Source organism: Triturus cristatus, chromosome 9 (genome assembly GCF_964204655.1).
Source record: "Triturus cristatus chromosome 9, aTriCri1.1, whole genome shotgun sequence".
In the NCBI taxonomy this organism is placed as follows: domain Eukaryota; kingdom Metazoa; phylum Chordata; class Amphibia; order Caudata; family Salamandridae; genus Triturus; species Triturus cristatus.
This window is the reverse complement of record NC_140592.1, coordinates 1,040,496,154-1,040,519,088: the sequence shown is the minus strand read 5'-3', so window position 1 is coordinate 1,040,519,088 and position 22,935 is coordinate 1,040,496,154. Positions and strand designations below refer to the sequence as shown.

The following is a 22,935-nucleotide window of genomic DNA, read 5'->3' as shown; positions in this document are numbered from 1 at the left end:
GACCAATACAAAGAAGGAGCAGAGATCCTCATCAGAGAGGGACAACTCCTCACAAACGCATCCATCAAGTGTGCACTGGATGCCGCAGATACAGCTGCCAGAGCCATAAACACTAGCGTCATGTTACGACGACACGCCTGGTTACGAATCTCCGGATTCAAACCTGAGGTGCAAAATAACATCCTCAACCAGCAGGTCAACCCAGACTACTTATTCGGGCCAGAGGTTGACACCACACTAGAAAAAATAAAAAAGGACACAGACACTGCAAAGTCCATGGGGGCTCTCCAAACGCAGACCTTTCGGAGTGGCTCCTTTCGTCGCCCCGGTAATAGAGGAGCAGGTAGAGGACAGGGGTCACAGCAAACCTACAACAAGGGCAACACCCAAAGTACCTACGATAAAAACACCAGGGGTGGATATCGTGGTTCAAGCACAAAGGGCAGAGGACGCGGATACGGCAATACCAGATCCTCTCCCAAGAACAAACAGTGACGCCCTCTCCCTTCCTCCCGACCACACAACACCTGTCGGGGGAAGGTTGCAAAAGTTCCTGGACACGTGGAACTCCATCACCACGCACAGGTGGGTCAAAGATATTATCAAACACGGTTACTGCCTAGAATTAACCTCTACTCCACCCACAATACCCCCAAAACACCGTCCTATGTCCTCAGAGCACTTAGCGCTATTACAGCAGGAAGTGCTAAGCATGATGCAAAAAGGCGCAATAGAGGTCGTACCCGTCCACGAGCAAGGTACAGGGGTGTACTCCCTGTACTTTTTAATACCAAAAAAGGACGGGTCACTCAGACCTATACTAGACCTGAGACCCCTCAACCGCTATATTCTTTCGGAGCATTTCCACATGCTCACCCTGCAACAAGTCCTCCCACTGCTCAAACAGGGAGACTTCCTGGCCACACTAGACCTCAAAGATGCGTATTTCCACATACCCATTCACCCATCACACAGGAAATATCTCAGGTTCACTATTCAAGGGCAGCACTACCAATTCAAGGTTCTTCCCTTCGGCGTCACAACAGCACCCAGAGTTTTCACAAAGTGCCTAGCTACTGTGGCGGCACATCTACGGAGGCAGCACATACACGTCTACCCTTACCTGGACGACTGGCTTGTTCAAGCAAAGTCAGCCCAGCAATGTGCCAGCCACATGTCCCGCACCATTCACCTCCTTCACAGTCTGGGGTTCTCACTAAATTACCCAAAATCACATCTCCAACCCGCACACGTACAACAGTACCTAGGTGCGATCATAGACACTCTGGCGGCCACAGCTCAGCCAAATTTAGTGAGAATCAACAGCATGCAAATGCTGATTTCCAAGTTCAAACCACAACACTCCCTTCCCGCGCGAGTGTTCATGCAGTTGATAGGCATGATGGCCTCCTGCATTTTCATAGTCCCACACGCGAGACTACATATGCGCCCGCTTCAGGAGTGCTTAGCACGTCAATGGAACCAGGCTCACGGACAACTAAAAGACCTAGTGTTGGTGAGCGGTCGGGCATACAACTCTCTGCATTGGTGGAATCCACAAAACCTTTGCAAGGGCCGACCGTTCCAAGAGCCTGTTCCACAGATAATACTGACAGCGGACGCGTCTCTCCAGGGATGGGGAGCTCATGTATTCAACTACACAGTGCAGGGACTATGGACAACACAACAAAAGAAGATGCACATCAACGTTCTGGAACTGATGGAAATCTTCCTAGCCATGAAGGCATTCAAAGTACACTTGTGCAACAAAGTCGTGTTGATCCGGACGGACAACATGACCGCCATGTACTACATACAGAAGCAGGGAGGAACACACTCTCCACAGCTGTCTCATCTGGCTCAGAGCATGTGGAAGTGGGCCATTCAGAGGAACATGTTCCTCATGGCGGAACACCTCCCCGGCAAGGACAACCAGATGGCGGATCTGCTCAGCAGACACTGCCACCAGATGCACGAGTGGAAGTTACACCCATCAGTACTCCAACCGTACTTCCAGCAATGGGGTCATCCAGAGATAGACCTATTCGCCAAAAGCGAAAACGCAAAATGCCAAAGCTTTGCCGCCAGATTCCCACATTCACAGTCGCAGGGCAATGCGATATGGATGAACTGGTCCGGCAGATTTGCGTACGCTTTTCCCCCAGCACCGTTGATACCGCTGGTGGCTCGCAAACTCAGACAACACTCACTGACACTCGTCCTGGTTGCTCCAACGTGGGCACGCCAGCCATGGTACACCACTTTTCTCGAACTTTCCGTGGTGCCGCATCAAAGGCTGCGGATCAAACCCGCGCATTTGACGCAGAACCATGGAGAGATTCAGCACCCAGATCCGCAACAGCTGAACCTGGAAATCTGGCTCCTGAAGTCCTAGAGTTTGGCTACCTAAACCTGCCACCTGACTGTATGGACATCATTAAGGAAGCTAGAAGACCCACTACCAGAGCTTGCTATGCAGCCAAATGGAAAAGATTCGTCATCTATTGCAATAATAATGACATTAACCAGCTAGACGCATCCATCCAAAACATAATTTGTTACCTCTTACACCTATACCGATGCAATCTGGCGTACACCTCGATACGTGTCCATTTGACCGCAATATCAGCCTATCTCCAGAACAGGCAGCACCTCTCTTTATTCAGAGTGCCTGCCATCAAAGCATTCTTGGAAGGACTCAAACGAGTAATTCCTTCACCCACCGGCTCCGATGTGGAACCTCAACTTGGTCCTCACACGCCTGATGGGTCCACCCTTTGAACCTCTACACTCATGCGAGATTCAATTCCTTACCTGGAAAGTAGCTTTCCTAGTAGCGATCACTTCTTTAAGAAGAGTTAGTGAACTCCAGGCACTAACCGTTCAAGAGCCATTTATACAGGTTCACGCCAACAGGGTCGTACTACGTACCAACCCCAAATTCATGCCCAAGGTGATATCGCAGTTCCACATAAATCAAACTATTGAACTGCCCGTTTTCTTTCAAAACCCACAAACTGTCGCAGAAAGAGCACGCCATACACTAGATGTGAAGAGAGCCCTCATGTACTATATCGACAGGACTAAGATCTTTAGGAAGACTAAACAACTTTTCGTTGCCTTTGCCCCACACCACAAAGGTAACGCTATCTCCAAAGCAGGTATAGCCAGATGGATCGTTAAATGTATTCAAATTTGCTATCAAAAGGCTAAACGCACATTAACGATTCCCCCACGAGCCCACTCAACACGCAAGTTAGGGGCCTCCATGGCTTTCCTGGGAAACATCCCTTTGCATGATATATGTAGAGCAGCCACCTGGTCCACTACACACACATTTACCAAACACTATTGTGTAGATGTGCAATCAAAACAGCAGGCAGCTGTAGGACAGGCTGTTCTCAAAACTCTTTTTCAGACCGCTGCAGCTGGCACTGGTAGCCGCCGCTAATAGGAGGTACTGCTATGTATTCTATGCACAGATATGAATTCAGCAGCCCACATGCCTCGAACTGAATATGCTACTTACCAGTATGCATCTGTTCTTGGCATGTAGGGCTGCTGACATTCATATCGCCCTCCCTCCTCCCCGGCGCCTGTAGCAGCTGCAGCTCTCAGAATTAATGCAAGCATGGTCATCACTTTCTGTATCTACTCCATCACTGCCACAATGGCGAAAAACAATCTGAGGATGGAGAGGATGCCCATGCGCACTGTAGTCCAGGGGAGGAGTCACCTATCCCAGGATACTTCGAAGACTCTTCCAGGACTAACTTCACGGAAGAGCTTATTGAAGTAACGCATGCCTTGATCACTGGCTCGGCTAACTTCACGATTCTAGGAGATCTCAATCTCCACTTAGACATTATGTCGGATGCTAAAATTAGCAACTTTGTAGCGGACCTAGCTGCCTTGCAACTAACCCAGCTCGTCAAATCCCCCACACATGTAGCGGGACACTTGCTTGATCCGGTATTCACTAACATTCCCGAGGCCAGAGCTGACGATCCTAAACCCATGGCCTGGACTGATCACTCGCTAGTAACCCTCTCCATTCCGAATAACTCCCCTCCTGTAAAAAAATCACCCACCTCCTGTCTAAAGCGACCTTGGCACAAACTCCAACAATGTGACCTTGCGGCCAGCCTAGGGCGACCTACCCTGGAGAACATAAACGACATAGAAAAATCGTATGCGTCTTTCCAGGACTGGATCACCAAGGGACTGGACGCCATCATACCAGCCAAGTGGACTAAAGGGCGAAATACTCCTTCCAACCCCTGGTATGACGAGAACCTCAAAATAATGAGGAAAGCCTGCAAAAAAACGGAACGGCAATGGAGGAAGGAATATAAGCAGGAGGACAAAATCGCATACTTGGCTACTCTGAAATCATACCACAAGGCAATTCGGACAGCCCGTGCTGCCTTCTACGTTTCTGAAATAAAAGCCAGCTCAAACCCCACGAAAACGATTTTCCAAATCGTGCAAAAATTACAAAACGGGGGTAAAGCCGGCTGCTCACATCACCTCCACGCAACAATGTGAAGACCTAGCTACCTTCTTCACGGATAAAGTGAAGAAAATATACAACACCTTCACCCAGGACAGTCCAGAGGACATCAGCCCCCCCAACGCCACCTTCGGAGACGTCAGGCTCACATGCCTACCCGCTATCTCCGGTGAAGAACTCACCAAACTCTGTAAGAAGGTGAAATCGGGTGCACCCACAGACCCGATGAGACCAATTCACTTTCTAGGAGCCTTGGAATTCTTCCTCCCATCCTTAACCGTAATCCTTAATCTCTCATTTTGCTACGGCCACGGTACCCACCTGCTGGAAACAGGCCTGGGTAACTCCGATTATAAAAAAAAACCCTCCCTAGACCCCTCTAAACCAGAGAATTACCGGCCGGTCTCACTTTTACCATGGGTCGCTAAACTAGCGGAAGCGCACGCGAATAAAATACTCAGTGAGTATATGGCGAAAAATAACATCCTGGACCCCTCTCAGCACGGGTTCAGGCCGGGCCATAGTACGGAATCCGCGCTCCTCACCTCCACGGAAAGCTTACGGGAAATTATGGACACCGGCAAAAGTGCCGCGCTGATACTGCTCGATCTCAGCGCGGCCTTTGATACGGTCTCCCATGCCATTCTACTAAAACGCTTGGAAAATATAGGAATCGTAGACTCGGCGCTTCAATGGTTTCGTTCATTTTTAACCAACAGATCATTCAGGGTATCTGCCCCTCCGTTTATCTCTCAACCCCAAGATATAGGACAAGGAGTCCCACAGGGCTCTGCTCTCAGTCCCTCCCTGTTTAACCTATATATGCAACCCTTGGCGGAGGTTGCTAAGACATGGGGCCTCACAATGGTGTCGTACGCTGACGACACTCAGTTGGTCATCAGCCTTAGTGAGGCCCCCTCTCCTGATGCCACCAACTTCAGGGATGGACTGACTGCTGTCGCCAAATGGATGACAGCAAACTGCCTCCAACTTAACGGTGGCAAAACCGAGGTGCTGATAATGGGGAAAAACAGCAACAACTGGAACGATCTCTGGTGGCCCCAATCGCTGGGCCCAGCACCCCCTCCAAAAAATTTAGTAAAAAATCTAGGAGTATGGCTGGACTCGACCCTTAGCTTCCAGTCGCACACCAAAAAAGTTGCCGCAACTTGCATTGGCCTACTGAGAAGTCTCTACCCCATCTTAGGCTACTTCGACTCCAAGACACGACAACTCATCGTACAGTCTACCATCTTGTCCAGACTGGACTACGCGAGTGTCCTGCTGCTAGGAGCAAACAAAGCTGAGATAAAAAGATTCCAACGAATCCAGAATTCGGCGGCAAGAGCTATAGTAGGTCTTCCAAGAAGGTGCTCAGTGAGAGCGACCATTTACAGATTACATTGGCTGCCCATGGAAGCCCGCGTCCAGTTCAAGGCCCTCATATTTGCCTTTAAAATCTTGAAGAACGAAGGTCCAGAGCTCCTCCGTTCATTGCTGACCCCCTATAATCTCAAACGGAATCTCCGGTCGATGGGGCAACATCTAGCCTTGATACCCCATACGAAGTTCTGTCGCATCGGAGGGCGCTCTTTCAAACTACTGGGGGCCAAGTTGTGGAACTCCCTCCCTCTCCACATCCGTTGCATGGATAATCTGCTAGCTTTCCGCAGATCAATCAAAACCCATCTCTTTCCCTCCCCGTAGGTCCCTCTTTCGTTGCCAGCTGATTGTGTTACGGTTCTAGCGCCGGGACGCCCCGTCGCTGGGGCAGCTGTTTGCGCTCTACAAAACAGGTAACATAACATAACAGGACAACAACGTGCAAACATCCGGACCCAACACTAGGCGGCGATCTATGCACAGATATGAATGTCAGCAGCCCTACATGCCAAGAACAGATGCATACTGGTAAGTAGCATATTCAATCTCGTTTACAGGACGTGCACATGTGAAAACACTAATTGTATCACTCACAAAGAATTGCGCGCCCAATTTACTCTTCTGCCCATCCCTTTTTCATTTGGCCTTTCAGTTTAAGTAGTATGATATTGTGGGCAAAAAAAAGTGATCAAGGGTGTAAGCAATACTTAAAAATGTAATGCGCTTGAAGGGTCTAGCCGATAGTGAAGAGTTATTTTAGTGTACAAATTCAAATGGTCATCTCTTAGAGTGCACCAACATTTGTTATGGAGTAACTTGTTCTTCTGGTTTATTTAACAGGCAAAGGAATTTTATCAAACAAAGCAACACCATTTGAGTAAGTGGAATCACCTTTTTTTCTGAAAATGTATTAAGACAATATTGACATTACTGCATGATGGGAAAGGCGGTATGTAGTGATTTCTTAAAGACCTGAAGTTTGACAAAATGTGTTTATATTTTTTTTAAATACTTTAAGTTTAGAACTAGTAGAAGTGTATTTGCCAGTTGAAAAAAATGGCGGTCTGTTTCTGTAGAAAAAGGTGATTATTTATCTTAATTGGCATTGTTTATAAAATCGAAGAGTACATACAGTACATAACGCTAAGTCTAAAACATAAATTTTAAACTCTTGCACTGCATGCTAGACACATGTTTTTTTTACCAATCGTCAATTGTACACTTTTAATACTAAGCATTTGGATTCCAGTCATCCTTAAAAAAATAAAATAAATGCATCACAAGTAAAGAACACATTATGTTAAACTTAGATCTAGTAAAGGCAACGACTATGAAAGTTAGAGAGTTCTACAGTTCAGCAGAAAATCAACTGTGGCAGCACCTATCCAGCTAGCAAGGATGGTGATGGAGCTGGAAGGGGGTTGTTGATTGGATTGCCTACAGTGGGTCAGAAACCACCCTCTGTAATTGTTGATGAATTGATTAATTAAATAGCCCGAAATTCTGTGAGGTGCTGCCTACAATGAGCTATACATTAATAAACAGCATTTGTACTCAACTTATAATTGACATCTGAAATAGCTATTAAATATACTCCATTCAGCTCTCTGCGTGGAATGAGGACTACAGCTTTGAGCTAAACATGTCTCCTCTCTGTCAGCTAAGAAATGGAGGCATAATTGCATGTTCCAAAAAGAGGGACCAATCCCGCTTATATGTGTAATATTCGTTTACACATTTTATACCTCGCATGCTTCCAGTGGTATTGGCTCACAGTGCAAGTGGAGCCTGTACTTTCCAGCTTTTTAGCTTGTATCACAGACTAGAGTATGGTTTGAACTATTACCAATCACATCAGTAGAGTATGTGTGATTCTGTTAATAGGTTTATTGTCGGTAGGTCAGCAGCTTAGGTGCTACCCAAGTCATTTGACTTATTCTTTGCCTAGCATGTAATATGAGTGCGTTGACTGGATAGTGGTTGGTGTTGACAAGCCATATATGTACTGTCCTTTCTGAACTATTAGTTGTATGAAAGGATTTCAGTTTAAAATGCTCTTTTGGTATTGGAATGTCGATTTTTCTTTTTTTTTATAAGTTTTGGAAAGCCGTAGTTGCCTCTGTCCTATATATGCTGCCTTGCATGAAATGAGATCTGGTATCAGCATGATATGGTAATAGAATTGAAATGACCAAAATGCACTTTGTCAGTGCTTGATATCTGACCCATTTTGTCACTTTTTTTTTTTTTACAGAAATGAAGACACAGAGAATATTAGCTGTCCAATTACTGGTATGACTTTTCTAATATAATTAGTCACAATACTGAGTGGAAATTAGTACCACTAATGCAGCATTTGCAGTGCTGTGAAAAGACAAAGTTGTGATAGCAAGTGTAACATATAAATAAGTTATGTCGATTCAGGAACCCCCTTCGGACATGGGTGCAAAGAGAAAGAGAAATGTGCCACATAACAGATCTGGTAATTGATTTGTCTTCTAATATGTAGTTACAATCAATCTGGTCCTACAAAGCAATAAGGGGCAACATTAGGAAGCCACAGTGTTCTAATGACATATGACATGAGCAATTTTGTTCTAAAATACCACACAAATGGGTAGTAGCCCTTTGGCAACATATGGCATATTCTCTTTGAAACTGTTTTTTCGTGATCCACTGTCCTTTATTTAAAAACAATGTCAACCTTGTTATCGCCTGTCAGTCTGGTTATTGACGTCTATTTTATTTATATTTATCATATTTCAGCCACCTCATTGAGTAAATAAAAAAACAAATCCATATTTATCAAGAGCCCATCTTGTACCACAAATCTAATGGCACGTCAGAAATATTTAAATATGCATTCATTCAATACATTGCAAATTATTTTAAAAAACGAGGACAGAAACCCTTCACTGACACCTTTACTTGTGCCACATTATACTACAGGACATGTGCCACAAATGTGAGAACATGCTGGCAAGTACTGATGTTGAATATAAACATTTGCAGTAGTGTACAACTACTTATCAATCTTTTATGCAAAAAAAATAGACCACAGTGTAACCATAGCATAGTTTCGGTTTCCAAATCTTCTTGCATGCTTGGGACCATACTCATCACAGTTGAGTGTCACAAGTTTTTATTTCCACAACACTAAAGACAATAATTTTATTCTAACTACTCATGTCACAGAAATACTTAATCTACTAATAATGTATTAACTGTTTATTCAGTTACATAAATTCAGGGTTTAAAGAAATCCAAATGAAATCACTGTATAGCATGTTTGTCTCGCACACCTTGCTTTCTAGGGTTCTCTATTCGGGAACCCCCTTCGGACATGGGTGCAAAGAGAAAGAGAAATGTGCCACATAACGGATCTGGTAATTGATTTGTCTTCTAATATGTAGTTACAATCAATCTGGTCCTACAAAGCAATAAGGGGCAACATTAGGAAGCCGCAGTGTTCTAATGACATATGACATGAGCAATTTTGTTCTAAAATACCACACAAATGGGTAGTAGCCCTTTGGCAACATATGCTCTCTACATGTGGTCAAACAAGAATAGCCACAAGTAACACCGCTATATCACTCTAATCAATTAAGCTTTTGAAACCCAAGAACATTTGTAATAAAATTTGTTTTCACAAATAAAGTCTTTTAGAAGCACAATCCTTTTTCCATTTCAAACTAAACTTCTGGGGAACTTGGGAGATAATGAAAACATAGCAGTGACATACTGGAGCAAGGACCACTTGAGGCTGCAAAAAACTGCCGTGATTCGCAGGAGCAAGGTTCACTATGTATGCAAAATCACCTGAGCAGACTGAATCCTACCAATTGGGGAGCACAAATGCCCACAGTTAGTGTCTTGAAATACTAAAAGCTTAAGGATGGTTGCCACAATCTCAGTCCCTTCTAGATCTTACAAGGCAGACATGCATGTAGAAATACCCTCCACCTGGGGATGGGAAACCACTTTCTCATTACTCCAGATCAAAAATCTTTATTCAGATTTCTATTCAAAGCCATAACCGGAACAAAAATCATATACATAAAAGCGTCATATATATTATCCACAGATGTAAAAGAAACCATACGAAAAATATTAAGAATTTAAAATGTTACAATCCGTATTTGGCTGGTCAGCAAATACTGCAAATTGTAATTTCCAATTTTTTAAATAATTCCAGAGTTATTTATATACATTAACAGACCAATTTTCCTCATTAAACTGTCAAAAACATTTTAGCACTATTTTTAAAAGAGCAGTAATATAATATAAATCAGTCATGCCCCTTCCTGAGAATTGACATATCCCTACAGCCTTTTCAGTTTTCTTCGTAGTGTAAACCGTCAAAATAAGAGTGATTTTCCCCTGCGAAGAGCCATTTAAATATAAACAAGGATTCCACAACATGTATGCACATCTCTGAGAGGTTTTAAAAATGCGAGGGCCACTTGATGGTAAATAAACTTTGTGACTGGAAAAGGGTTTGTAGAATAGAAGATCCAATATCTCAGTAAAAGTGACAAAATAACATAAAATGAGTCGTCAACTGTGTTGCCTTTCCGTCACATAGTCATCTTGGTAAGTTCTGGGGCCACAGATTTCTTTTTGGAAAGACCACTAAATGGTGAATTAATTCTAGGCGTAATCTGATCAACAAAAACCTGTCATAGGTTTTTCTCACTCCTACCAGGTAGGCTTGTATCCCCCGATCGTATCCATACAGAACCTATTTGTCTTTTCCCCCACTCTCACAGCGTTCTCTATACTTATTCCTTTTACACAACAGGATGGATTTGATTTCCTTTTTACTAAATTACAGGATACTACGAGGTTCTAAGGGGTTCAGGTCTACCCTGCCCCAATTCATGCTTTAACTCCCAGAAATCCGTCCCACTGAAGGTTGAGATTTTACCAGTAATACAATCTCCAGTCACAAACTATGCAACAGTATGCACAGCTCACAAAAAAATAAAAATTCAACGTGGATGCTCAGCTTGAAGACCAGCCTATCCTGCCAATTTTCTGCAATGAAGGTGTTTTCCGCATTGTAGCTGACATTTTTTATGAGCAATCCAGTAGAATTTCCACATACAAAAAGTTGTGTTGTTGTGCAGGAAGTTATCCCTGTGGATGTGGCATAGACTATGCACTTATTGAGGTTGAAATCTTTGAAAGCAAAACTGTCCAGTCAGTATTGAGCAGAAATCATTATGATAGTTTGTTACAAAGTATGCTCATCTATCTGAGGCTATAGAAAAATTGTGTTGGAATGCTTTAGGGAATAAGAATGACAAATTAGGTTTTGCATATCTTATCTCGCAACTGAAAAACGCACAGAATGCACGTCATTCAATAGACCTAATGCAAAGCCAGGCAATATTCAATACACGTTTCAAAATCAGAAAACCTGAAAACCAAGTTTGTAGAGTTTGTCAAATAATGTGAAGGAAAATCAGAACTTTGCAAGTTCTCGGTCTAGTGAAAAACTTGGTACCTGCTGATCTGGAAGGTGATTAGGATACATGTGAAGACTGGAGTCACTGATTTTCGCGAATTTGATTGCATAAACTACCTGGGATATGGGTCCTGTTATTTGGAAAGATTGAAGAAGCTAAAAACCATACCTCTACAGAAAATTCATCCAAAGACCTTTTATGTGGAACGACAAAGGGGAAAGGTTCAATTCTGTGGCTCCAGATATGAAACTAGAATAGGCGATCCAGAGATCACAGAAAAACGCCATGGGAATTGTTGGTCAAACATGTAAAAGTGAACATGTTGCTCAATGGCAGCTTGCCTACCATGAAGTTCTTTCTATTTGCAATGTTTTTAGAGCAGATAAATAAAAAATGAATAGACCGTTGTGAAACGGTTCCTCACCACGAACCTGTGGGAAAGCGAGTGACACAATTTAATAAACATTTTGACAGCCTACTTTATTTCATGCAGCAACAAGGAAACCCTTTTGAAATGACTGAGCCTGTGCGACTTCACAACTTCATGACCAAATAATATGTGGATAACGATATAAAGACACATCTACTAGATGTCCTGGAACATGGATCAAAACTGTACGCTGAACCGTAACAGGAGAGATTTGTATTGAAAGAGAAATCTGTTTGATATATTCATTAAAGCTCCACTTCCCCGCTTTAATTGCCATAGTAAGAGTTTCGTTCAACCAGCCACTACAAAACGGGTTACAAAAAACAGCTTTCGCAGCCACATAGAGACATGGATGTAGTAAAAGGAAGGGGTGAATTCATCAAGGACAATCTGTCGCATCATCTTCTTCCATCAAACTCATTTGAAGGATATGCTGCAACCAAACCAGTGAAGCGCTAACTCATGCAAGAGCTCGAAAGAAAACCTTCACCTGAAGAATTTCAATTTGAAAAGGTGTCTGATTGAAAACTGCTGTGGTTGTAGACTATGTCACAATTGCGAATCATCGAGATTTAATTCATGTAAAATGTCCGAGAGATTGTTCAGACTGTTCTACAGATGTGTAGGAAACTGGCTCTGTATATACTATATTAGTAAGGTATAGTGTGCACAGTCTAGTGGATCTCCAGAGATGTAGCAAAGGTTAAAGTAGATAATACCTTACTCTTTTGTGGTAGTGTGGTTGAGCAGTCAGGCTTATCAGGAGGGTAGTGTTAAGCCTTTATTGTACACACTCTGGCACAAAATGATATCGCACACCCAGACTGAATCCAGACCAATTATTTGTATAAAGCGTTATTTTGTTGTTTTATTTCTATAAACCAAGATTAACTTATTAGCAGGTATGTTAAACTCTTCCTACAATGTGTTCTTTCAAAATGCAGTGAATACTGGCTTTGTAGGTACATTCAGATTACTTTTTCAATGGAGAAAATGATTTATGAACTGTTTAAATTACTGTTCAAATTTGGTATGAAACACACTCCTAATACAGTTTACACAACACAGGACACCTGTAAGCAGGGTAACACGTGTGCAAGCAATAGGTTACTTTTTGTGCAGTACAAGCTTGTTCAACACTTAGAAGAATTTTCTGAGAAAACCCACCATTTAGTCCTATAGAGAAAACGAAGTGTTAAGTTAACAGGTGAGTTAAACTGTTTTCGGAGTGGTGTTTTGGGGGGGTAGAACCAAGGTTCCCCAAGGTTCAGGTTGGCACTCAAGGGTCACCACCAGGACGGCTGGGTGCAGAGTGTCAATGGGGCACCTTTGTTGGCCCTTTATCTCAGGAGCCAAGCTCCTAGGGTTAAGTTAGGGGCAAAGGGGGTCCCAGCTTGGCACCAAGTCCACACCGCCAGTGATGCCAGAGTGGCCAGGTGCAGGGTGCTCGGGAGGTGTTTTAGAGCCTAATGCTCTTCAATGGAGGACATCTATCACGGAAAAGGACTGCAAGCTGGAGCCAGAAGACTGGATGAAGGAAACCAACGACTGGAGGATGAAGATTAAGAGTTGCTGGACTCCAGGACACTGTAGGGCACCTTAGGTCCCCAGAGCTGCGGTTGTAGAAGTGTCTTTTCGTGTTGAGTTCTTCTCACTGGTTCTGGTCCCGGTCGTGGGGACCCTTCAGGATGAGGCTGCACGCATCGAGGAGGTCAGTGGAGGTCATCCAATGCTGGATCACAGGTCAGGATCGCCGGGGCGACCTCGCTGGGGTGTTGGGCCACTTGGGCCGTGGGAGTCTGGTGCAGAGTGGTAAGGACTTGCGGATCTAGCTGGATCTGGAGTCCTGACTTGGGTTGGTGTTGGACAAATTCAGTGTTCATGGGAGTTGGGAGTCCTTTATGAAAGCATGGTATGTCTCCGGGGTTCTTGGAGGCTGTCGGCTGTAGGACATTCTGGGTTCAGCTCGCAGGGTTTCAGGGCAAGAACAGGCTGGTAGGTCTGGGGCCAAAATAGTTTTCGTCGTCCTCTTCTGCAGCACGGTTCTTTGGTCCTCCTTGTCACGTTGAATCTGAAGAGGCAAGGTTCAGCGGTGTCCCTAAATACTAGATTGAGGGGCGTTTACAAGAGTGTGCAGGTAGGGACCACTGGGTTCCTTCCTTGGAGTGTCTACACCTCCTAGTATGCCACCCTCCAGTGGGAGAGAAGCATAAGCATCTTTGATTGGAGGCGGAGACTGAGATGTGTGCTTCACGTCGCCTCCCCCAACTGAGGGGTGGGGTTGGCAAATGTGGACACACCTCCCTTCCTGGATAGGTTTTCCCACCATTTCTCGGGCCTAAAATGGGGTTAGAACCAGTGGGAGCTTGTTGCTGATAGCAGCAATCATGCTTGGGTAGCTAACCAAGGCGGCAGGCTTTTGAAGCTCCCTCTTCAAGGACCCTGCCCATCCTCTGGGAGGAGGCATGACACCTCTGCCCAGGATGTTCTTTGTTCCTGGACCCAGAGTTCAGTGGGGCTCTCTACCCAGGGGTACAGAAACTTGTCTGGTGATGGCAGATGGCTGGGAGTCCGTCCGAAACCCCGTCAGAGTTGGTCGTTTTTCAGGGGGAATCTCAAAAATGCCCGCTGTGTGCATTTTTCATTAAATCCAGCACCAGTGTGGATTTAATGTGCTGGTAAGTTTGATACCAAACTTCCCAGACTTCAGTAAAGCCATAATGGAGCTGTGGAGTTCGTGTTGACAAACTGCCAGCCCATGAACTCAAATTGGTTTCACTGCACTTTCAATGTCTGTAAATGGCACTGTAGGGACGTATTGCTCTTGCAGTTATGCCCTCAACGGGATATGGTGCACCATGCCTTTAGGGCAGCTTCAAGGCAATCAGGCCGTGTTGGTGGACATGAGGCGCAGGGATATTTGCCATGTTGACTCTTTAGTTTTGTCTGCAGTAAAACACCCAGTCTGCACTGACTGGGTGGGAGTGTTAAGGTAAGGAGTCTCAGAGTGGCATAATAAGTGCTGCAGCCTTTAGAGGCACATTCTGGTCACAAAGCCCATTGCACCAGGGGTGCCTTTTACAAGGGACTTACAGGTGGCCCAGAGGTGTGCCAATTGTGGGTACAGAGGTACAGTTTTGGGAAAGAACATAGGTGCTGGGGCCTGGTTAGCAAGGTATAGAAACATGAAGATGTGATTGACCTGTCCCGAAAAGGACAGTTCATCATCAAACATGACTCCCAGGTTCTTTACTTTTCGAACAGAGTATGGGCAGGGTACAGAGACGGCCGGCCACTATGAATTGTTCCAAAAAGAAGTATTTCCAAAAAGTAAGACCTCCATTTTCTCAGTATTCCGCTTGAGACGATTTTCCTACATCCACCTGTTCAACTTCATATATTCTGGTCATCAACATCAAACAAGATGAACTTGAAGATGGTAACTCGCCAAAACATTGCTGATGCTTCAGTGAACACTGAATTTCCTAATATTGCATGTGAAATGATTGCCAGCGAGGAGTTGATCCCTGCAGAGATCTATTCAAAAGGTATGGGCCATATTGTTAATGATCTTAACAGCAAATTGGTGGGAGCTGACCATCATGTCTTGCCACATGTTGAGTGGGATTGTTTGAAATGGTTCCAATCGAACCCCGTTTCTTATTATTTATAAGAAACGAGACCCAGAGATGCCAAGTGTTCTTATCAAGGTACATATTGTTACGAGTGATAACACTATGATCAAAATTGGAACAAAGCTTGGACCTTTAACTGCTGAACCTGTGAAGTTTCTAAAAATATTTGTTGAGAAATACAAATGTGACTTTAAAGACCAAGAAAAATACCTTGTGTGAACAAAAGAAGTTCTGACTCTCACACGTTTGACAAACTTCGGTACAGCAAGTTCAAGAGATCAGGCCTTACATGTACTTTCAAAACCTGTGCTGCAAAAAGATGTTCCTGTCGATATGCTCTTCTCAAATGTTCAACATTCTGCAAATGTACCACGAGCAATTGCCAAAACAAATAAATAAAGTGAATTATGAAATGTCTAAAACAAGAGTGATAAACATTATTATTATTTTTTTTTTTTCTTCCTAATTCAGATCATAAACATTGTTTGGTGCATACATAAGTATTAAACTAATATTTTTTAATTTCTATATAATTGTCTTCTTTCTCTATTATAGCCCCCATTTTGGAAAAAGGCAGAAGGTAGTTGTTAGAGCTGGGGGTCTCTAGTTGGCAATGGTTTGCACCTTTGGCCAAATAGGGACCCTTGCTTCTAGTCAGGGTAAAGGGGCTACACTTCTAAATAACCCATGCTCAACCCTGTGGTAGCTTGGCACGCGCAGGAAGGCTTATCTCAGAGGCAGTGTGTAAAGCATTTGTGAACACATACAGTAATACAGTGAAAACACTACAGATGGACACCACACAGGGTTTATAAAAATAAGTAATCTTTATATAGACTTAACACAAGACCCAAACGACAAATCCACAATACTGTAATCAAAAATAGACTTAAAAATGGTAGAGATTGCTTAGTTCAAAGTTGATGGTAAATCCGACACGTTTCTCACAAAGTACCTTGGGATGCGCAACGCAAGATAAACAAAAGGTTTGCGGGGAGAGCGATGCGTCGCATCCTTGCTTCGGGGGAATTGATGCATCTGTTCCTCAGTGCTTGCGCAAAGTAGGCGATGCGTCTGTTCATTACCGGAGAGGAGGTGATGCGTCCATCTCTGGTTGTGTTCCGGTTACGATGCGACAAGATGGCGCATCGATGCGATGATCCGGCGCGATGCAACAAGATGGCGTCTTTAATGCGACGATGTGAAGGCGATGCGTGCATGCCTGGTGGCCATGCGGCGACTCTGGAACTTCTGAGCCGCGACAGGCCCTGCGACACGCTTTTCCGGTGATGCGACGGCAACAGCTGTGGCGGCGACAAGCTTTTTCTCGTTGTGTCACATTTCCAGCTCCCAACAATACGCAGGCTTCTGCAGACCGAATTTTCAGCAAGGAAATTCAGGGGAGAGCTGGTGGTGAAGTCTTGTATCCCTGAGACTTCAGCAGGATGCAAGCACAATTCAAGCCCTTGGAGATTCTTCTTCGAGATGATGAAAGCTCAATAAAAGTTCTTTCCCCTTTCCTTGGCAATTAAGTAACCACTGCAGGCCAACCCCAGAAAATGGCGCGCTGGGGCAGTCAAATCCTTCAGCCTCCTTGGTTTCTTCTCCTTGCCAAAGGTCCGTCTTGATTCCCAGAAGTGATCTAAAGTCTTGGGGTCTAGTCCCCAATATTTACACTTGTAAATCCTTTGTCCTCGGAAGGCAGAAGTTGCCTGTACCTAGCCAAAACCAGTTCTCTGCAGCTTCCTGGCAAGAGGTGGAGACAGCATTATTGAAAGCAGACCTGGCCCAGGTAGCTGAAAGGAAATCTCCTCCCCTCCCTACTCTATTCAGCCAAGGTCCTATTCAGCCCAGCCCTGACTCATCAGACTGCTGGAGAAGCCCTCCTGTGACTCACAAACCAGACATGCAATACACAAGGTTATGTAAGAAAATACCTACTTTCTAAAAGTGGTATTTTCAAACACAGAATGTAAAAATCACCTTTACTAAAAGGTGTATTTTCACATTCTGAGTTCAGGCATACTAAATTCGTTTTTCTACCATGCTCCCTGGGTCAGTTAGGATTATAAGATGTTATAATCGAACTGCCCATGCTGGCCTATGGGAATAGGTAGCCTTGCAATAGTGAAAAACTAAATTGGCTGTAATTCACTATCAGGTCATGCCACACACACCAGGGCATGTCCTACCTTTTATGTACAATGCACCCTGCCCTTGGACGTACCTTAGGGGTGGCTAACATGTACAAAAGGGAAGGTTTAGGGACTAGTAAGTGGGTGCACTTACCAAGTCAACATGGCAGTACTAGAATGCACACAGGCTCTGCAATGGCAGGCCTGAGACGCACTTTACAAGCTGCTTCAGTGGGTGGCACAATCAGTGCTGCACGCCCACTAGCGGCATTTGATCCACAGGTCCTGGGCACACATGGTGCACTGTACTAGGGTCTGACAAGTAAGTCAAATAAGCCAATCATGGAGTCCCTAATCCATTACAACAATTTACAATAGGGAGCACTTGCACGGTGGCACTGAATAGCAAAAATGGAAGGGAGACTCACGCCAATGGTACCAGGTCTAACAGTGGTTCTCTGGGGAGTTATTTTCTGTCTCTATAAGACTACTTGACCCATAAAACCTGTTTTGACACCAAAAGTAAGTATTTGAATCTCATGACTCCTGAAATATTACATCACTGCGATACATCTGCCATTTTTTTTAAATGTCGTCCAGGAAAATTTGGCTCAGATCAGCAATGTCTACCCAAGCTAAATTTCTTCTATAATGATCTAAAAACTAAAATCAAAAAAGAATATCTCTAGGCGATTTTCTTTATTTTAATTTTTTTAATGGAGGTATATCGGGGGCCAGGATTAGATCCTAGTACCAGATCTTTGAAGCCTATATTACTTGACACTGGTGTGTCGGCATCGAGCATCCTGAAGGCACCAATATTCCCTATGATCTACTAAAGGAATCCACAGAGGAGTGGAGAGCAAGGTTTTAAAATCAAACTAGAATTTGCGTGGAGAGATTTTGTTTAGTTTGCACTCTGCATAACCTAAACTTCAGTGTATTCTCTTACAGAGTTCATTCACGTTTCCGACTAACTCTGTTACATTTTTACTTTCTTCCCCCTTTCCCCCATTAATGGATCAGTGCTTTTTTTCCTGACTCCTTACCTTCCTCCTCCAAACATTCAAGGATCTTCATGTGTATATCATTGGTTTTAAGTGTTCTGCATAACAAGGTTGTTTGGAAAGCGGTTTATTATATAATGTGGTTGTGAGCCCTTATCATGATAGAAACTCGCCACCTTTACTGGTTTCAGTCAGATTTGTTCGAAAACCATAGTTCAACCCTCGGCAACTGTGGCCAGGCTTTATCAAAAGAACATATGTAAACCGTTAAGAAGTACCAAAACAGTTACATAAGAAAGAAACAAGACTCAATAAAAATCGGACACAAATGTATAAAACTAGGATGTACTTTTATCTTTAAATAGCCACCTCAATGAGCGAAAACCACCGGAGAGTTCCGGGGATTTGAATTTTCAAAGGAAGAATCAATTGCTGCTTTTTCATTCAGCTCAATAAATCATTGTAATGGACAACACTTGCAGTAAACTTTGCATACTTCGTAAAACTTTTATAAAGTTGTAAATTACTACTCCAGCCTGCTTGGGGGGGACCAACTCTGGCAGGAAGTGTGAGGGACAAAGAGGTTCAGTTGGACAGGTAACTTTTATTCAAAGCAGTCTTCAGTCCAGTTCCAGGCTCTATGGGCGAACCAACACAGACTTTAATGGAGCGGTCCTCAACAGTGCTGTTCCAGTGATGGGGGTGTTTCTGTCAAACTCCTCGGTCCATGAACACGGTGGGGCAATTTTGGGCACATCGGTCGATGTCCATCAAAGTCTGGTTAAAGACCACTGGTCTCTAGTTACAACAAAACCAGTGGTTCCCTTTAACTAATGATACCTTTCTTGCTGGGCGACCAAACTGCTCTCTGACGATTCTCCCAGGTCCAGCAGACTCAAGTGCAACTTTTGAGGGTTGGGACTGTCTCCCAGTCTGCACGTGGTGGTCAGTGGTGGTTAGGCATTCTTGACTACCCACTCTCTAAGGCAGGCTTCTTCAACTTTTGTGTCCTTGTAGCTGTACAAGGAAGTCAACCAGCTGACTCTTGAAGTCACTTCAATACAGATGTGCTTTGAGGTCTGGGTGGCACTTTTATGCCCACTACGAGCTCAGGGAAATGGGGTGGCTAACTAGTCAGTCAAGCTACCAAGTCCCTGCTGCATTATGACAAATTCCTGTGACTTGTTGCATCACGCTATCCCAGGGTGCACTAATCTTCCCTCTCCCAACATTGTACAATCCTTCTCTTGGCTTGGGGGAACTTCTAAGCCCATCCCAGAGGTGTGGCTATGTGGGCGTTCCACACTCCTGGAGAAAAATGGTTTGACAACAGCTTCTCATCTTGGCAAAGGCTTCAGCCTCTCTGTCCTTGATGCCAACCTGTCTGCAAAGAAAACAAAAGATCAGCCCCTTGCGTGTTTGACTACTGCTTGCCCTTCAAAGGCGGCTTCGTCTTTAAAGCACACCTTTTGGGCTCATAGCCTGTTATACCTCCTGCCTTGGCAGATCCTTTGTGTTCCTTTCTGAGGGTCGTTCACAACTCTCTCCAGAAGGACAATGTTTTCTCGTGGCCAGCAACCGTAAACTGTCTCTGGAGAGCTTTGGGCAACAAGGTGGCTACTTACTAAAGTTGCCAATTGTACAAAAGTTACATTAAATTCTGCTGGACCATCAAGTTGGGTTTAATGCAATGATTCTTTTGATACCTTGAAATATCATGTTGAGTAGTCTCATTCAGGCCAATTTGGCACTGCTGAATTGTCAGCGTGTAACACTGTACTCACCAGTGGAGCTGCTAGCCTTTCTACAGTAATAACGACAAGGTGGGGTTTTTACTTTCAAGACACATGAAAACATATGTCCTAGTCTTTCTAATTTACAGCACCATGCCTTATGGCTCTTTAGGCCTATCTTACAGGTGTCTTACATATATTAAAGAGGAAGGTTAGACTTTGCCAATACTTTGAAAGGCAAAGCAGAGTTAGCAGTTGAATAACTGACTGCCAACCTGCAATGGCGGCTGGCAGTCACACTTTGCTTTGTCACACTCTTAATAGCACAATAGGTGCTACAGTCCATGAGAGACACTTTAATTTATAGACGTTGGTACCGTATACTAGATACTTGTAAGTAAACTTATGCCAATTGTGGGTGTAACAATCCAACATATACCCCTTTAAGGGTCAGAGCACATGCACTGAAGCTTGGTTAGCAGGGCTCATTGAATTGGAGAGTCATTGCACCAGTACTTAAGAGTAAAAAACATTGGACAAAGGGTGAGGGTTAGCCTGCTAAAAGCAGTTTCCTCACAAATATAAACAAATGTCCTTTCTAGATGTGGCACCACCAGTTGGCACTAAAGAATGTTACTTTCCAATGAAGACTTAATATAATCACTTGCACAGAGCAGAACGTATCCAACTATAATTGAGGTTGTAAAGACCATGATATCGTTGGTTTTGTTTCTTAATGACCTATGTTATGTTAGAGATTTGTACAGCACATGGCTGCCCCAGCGCTACCCAGGTAAAACATTGCAAGATGGAAAAGAGGGGAGGTGTGGATTTGTTCGGCAACTGCTGAGTTTTTACAGCCTTCCTGAAAGCCAGGAGATTCTGGATACCTCTGTTAGACACAGGCAGAGAGTTCCAGAGTACGGATGCCAGCGCCTTAAAAGAGCAGCCCCCGGCTCTTAAAACTCTGGGGATGGAAGCTAGGTGCTGAACAGCTAAATGCAGCGCACTCCGCGGTGAATAAATCGCTGGCTGATGAGATAAGACAGGAGGCGCTTTTTGGGTCAGAATTGTATGGTCAAAGCATAATGTCTTGAACTGAATTCTTTTATCAATTGACAGCCAGTGTAGATTAGGCATGAGCTTTTATGCTGAGCAGAATTTAGGGAGAGCAAAGACTGCATGCTGCCGCATTTTGTACCTTCTGTAAGCGCTGAATCCCAGATTTATTTGGGCCCAAATAAAGGGAATTACAATAATCCAGTCTAGATAAGCTTGTAGATTGGATAATGGTTTGGTGAGTTTGTGGGTCGACACACCCTAAAAGAGGCTGGAGTCCATGCAGAAGCCCTAAACATACCCCCGTCCCGCTTTTGTTTGGGCTTAGAAGGACAGCCCATTGTCCACCCATACTCCGTCCTTGGGCAGAGGACTGACTTTGAACTGACTTCAAATGACTCTCTCTCCTTAACCGCAAAATTTCAGACCTACTGACGTTTAACTGCAGACAGCAATAGATACATGAGTCCTTTTGTTTTTTGCTACCACTGCAAGGGGTTGTAAATAAATATTAAAGAGCGTAGGGCTCAATATTGATCCCTTCGTAACTCCGGAGTGGGCGGCGTACTCCTGAGAACAATGAGGTGGTACCGTGACCTGGATTGTTATGCCATCCAGAAAGGATCTGAACCAGGCCAAGGCCATGCGCCCCCGATACTTATCTCCTGCAAGCGGTGCAAAAGGATCTAATGAGATACCGTATCAAAACCGGCGCTGAGGTCAAGAAAAATCAGAGCCGCTGAGTTTTTTCTTCTTCCAAAGAGCTTCGAAGTTGCTCTGTCACTGCCAACAGGGCGGATTCAGTGCTGTGGCGTGATCGAAAACCGTTTTGTGAGGAGTCCAATATCTCATTGGACATCTACAAACATCATGAGGATGGGTTTCATATGGGATTCAGTGGCTTTGGCCAGAAACGGGAGCCGGGATATGGGGCGATAATTTTCAGGTTTGGATGTGTCTAAAGAGGTTTTTTTTTTTTTTTTTAAGTAACAGTGTCACTTTGGTGTGCTTCTATGCGAGTGGTACTGACGCCTAGGTTAGGGATAGGTTAATAGCTCAATAGCTCACTGCAGACTGGTTTTAGGTGTTTTTGAAATTTACGGAGTTGATCCGGTTTCATAGGGTCCTCTGGGGAGCCCGATTTAATTTTATTGCAGAGACTCAACCTCTGAAAGGGATAATCAAGGGCAAGAGAGTCCCTCCTTCACTGTTCATGTTATCTCTTGTCCTAGCCCTTTTTGTGACCTTATTCCTTGCCTAGATCGGAATACTTATTGGCTCATACTTTAAGCTAACCCTTAAGTTGAACATGATCGACAAGCATAGGCATTTCATCGCTTGATTTCTACACTAAGTAAAGCAAAGTTGGATATGAATGCAGATTCCGCTTATTCATAATAGGGACAAGGAGCCTTTTTATTGTATTGTACAATTCATATAGACGTTTCATACTCCTCAGAAGGCCACCAACTGTTCCTGTGTGCATCTGTGTATCCTACATGGCACTCTCGTGCCCCATCGTATAATGCTATGGAGATTTTTGGTTTTCTTTCTCGTTTTAAGACT

General features: G+C 44.1%; 1 protein-coding gene across 1 annotated transcript in view; it reads left to right on the top strand.

The window, feature by feature from the left end:
* The window catches only part of KNL1 (kinetochore scaffold 1), a 598,022-nt gene that overhangs the window by 104,410 nt on the left and 470,677 nt on the right, over positions 1-22,935 (top strand). The window contains exons 7-8 of the mRNA XM_085626857.1: positions 6,737-6,773; positions 8,151-8,188. Of these exons, the coding sequence (XP_085482983.1) occupies positions 6,737-6,773; positions 8,151-8,188 (75 nt within the window). The remainder of the gene's footprint in view (positions 1-6,736; positions 6,774-8,150; positions 8,189-22,935) is intronic.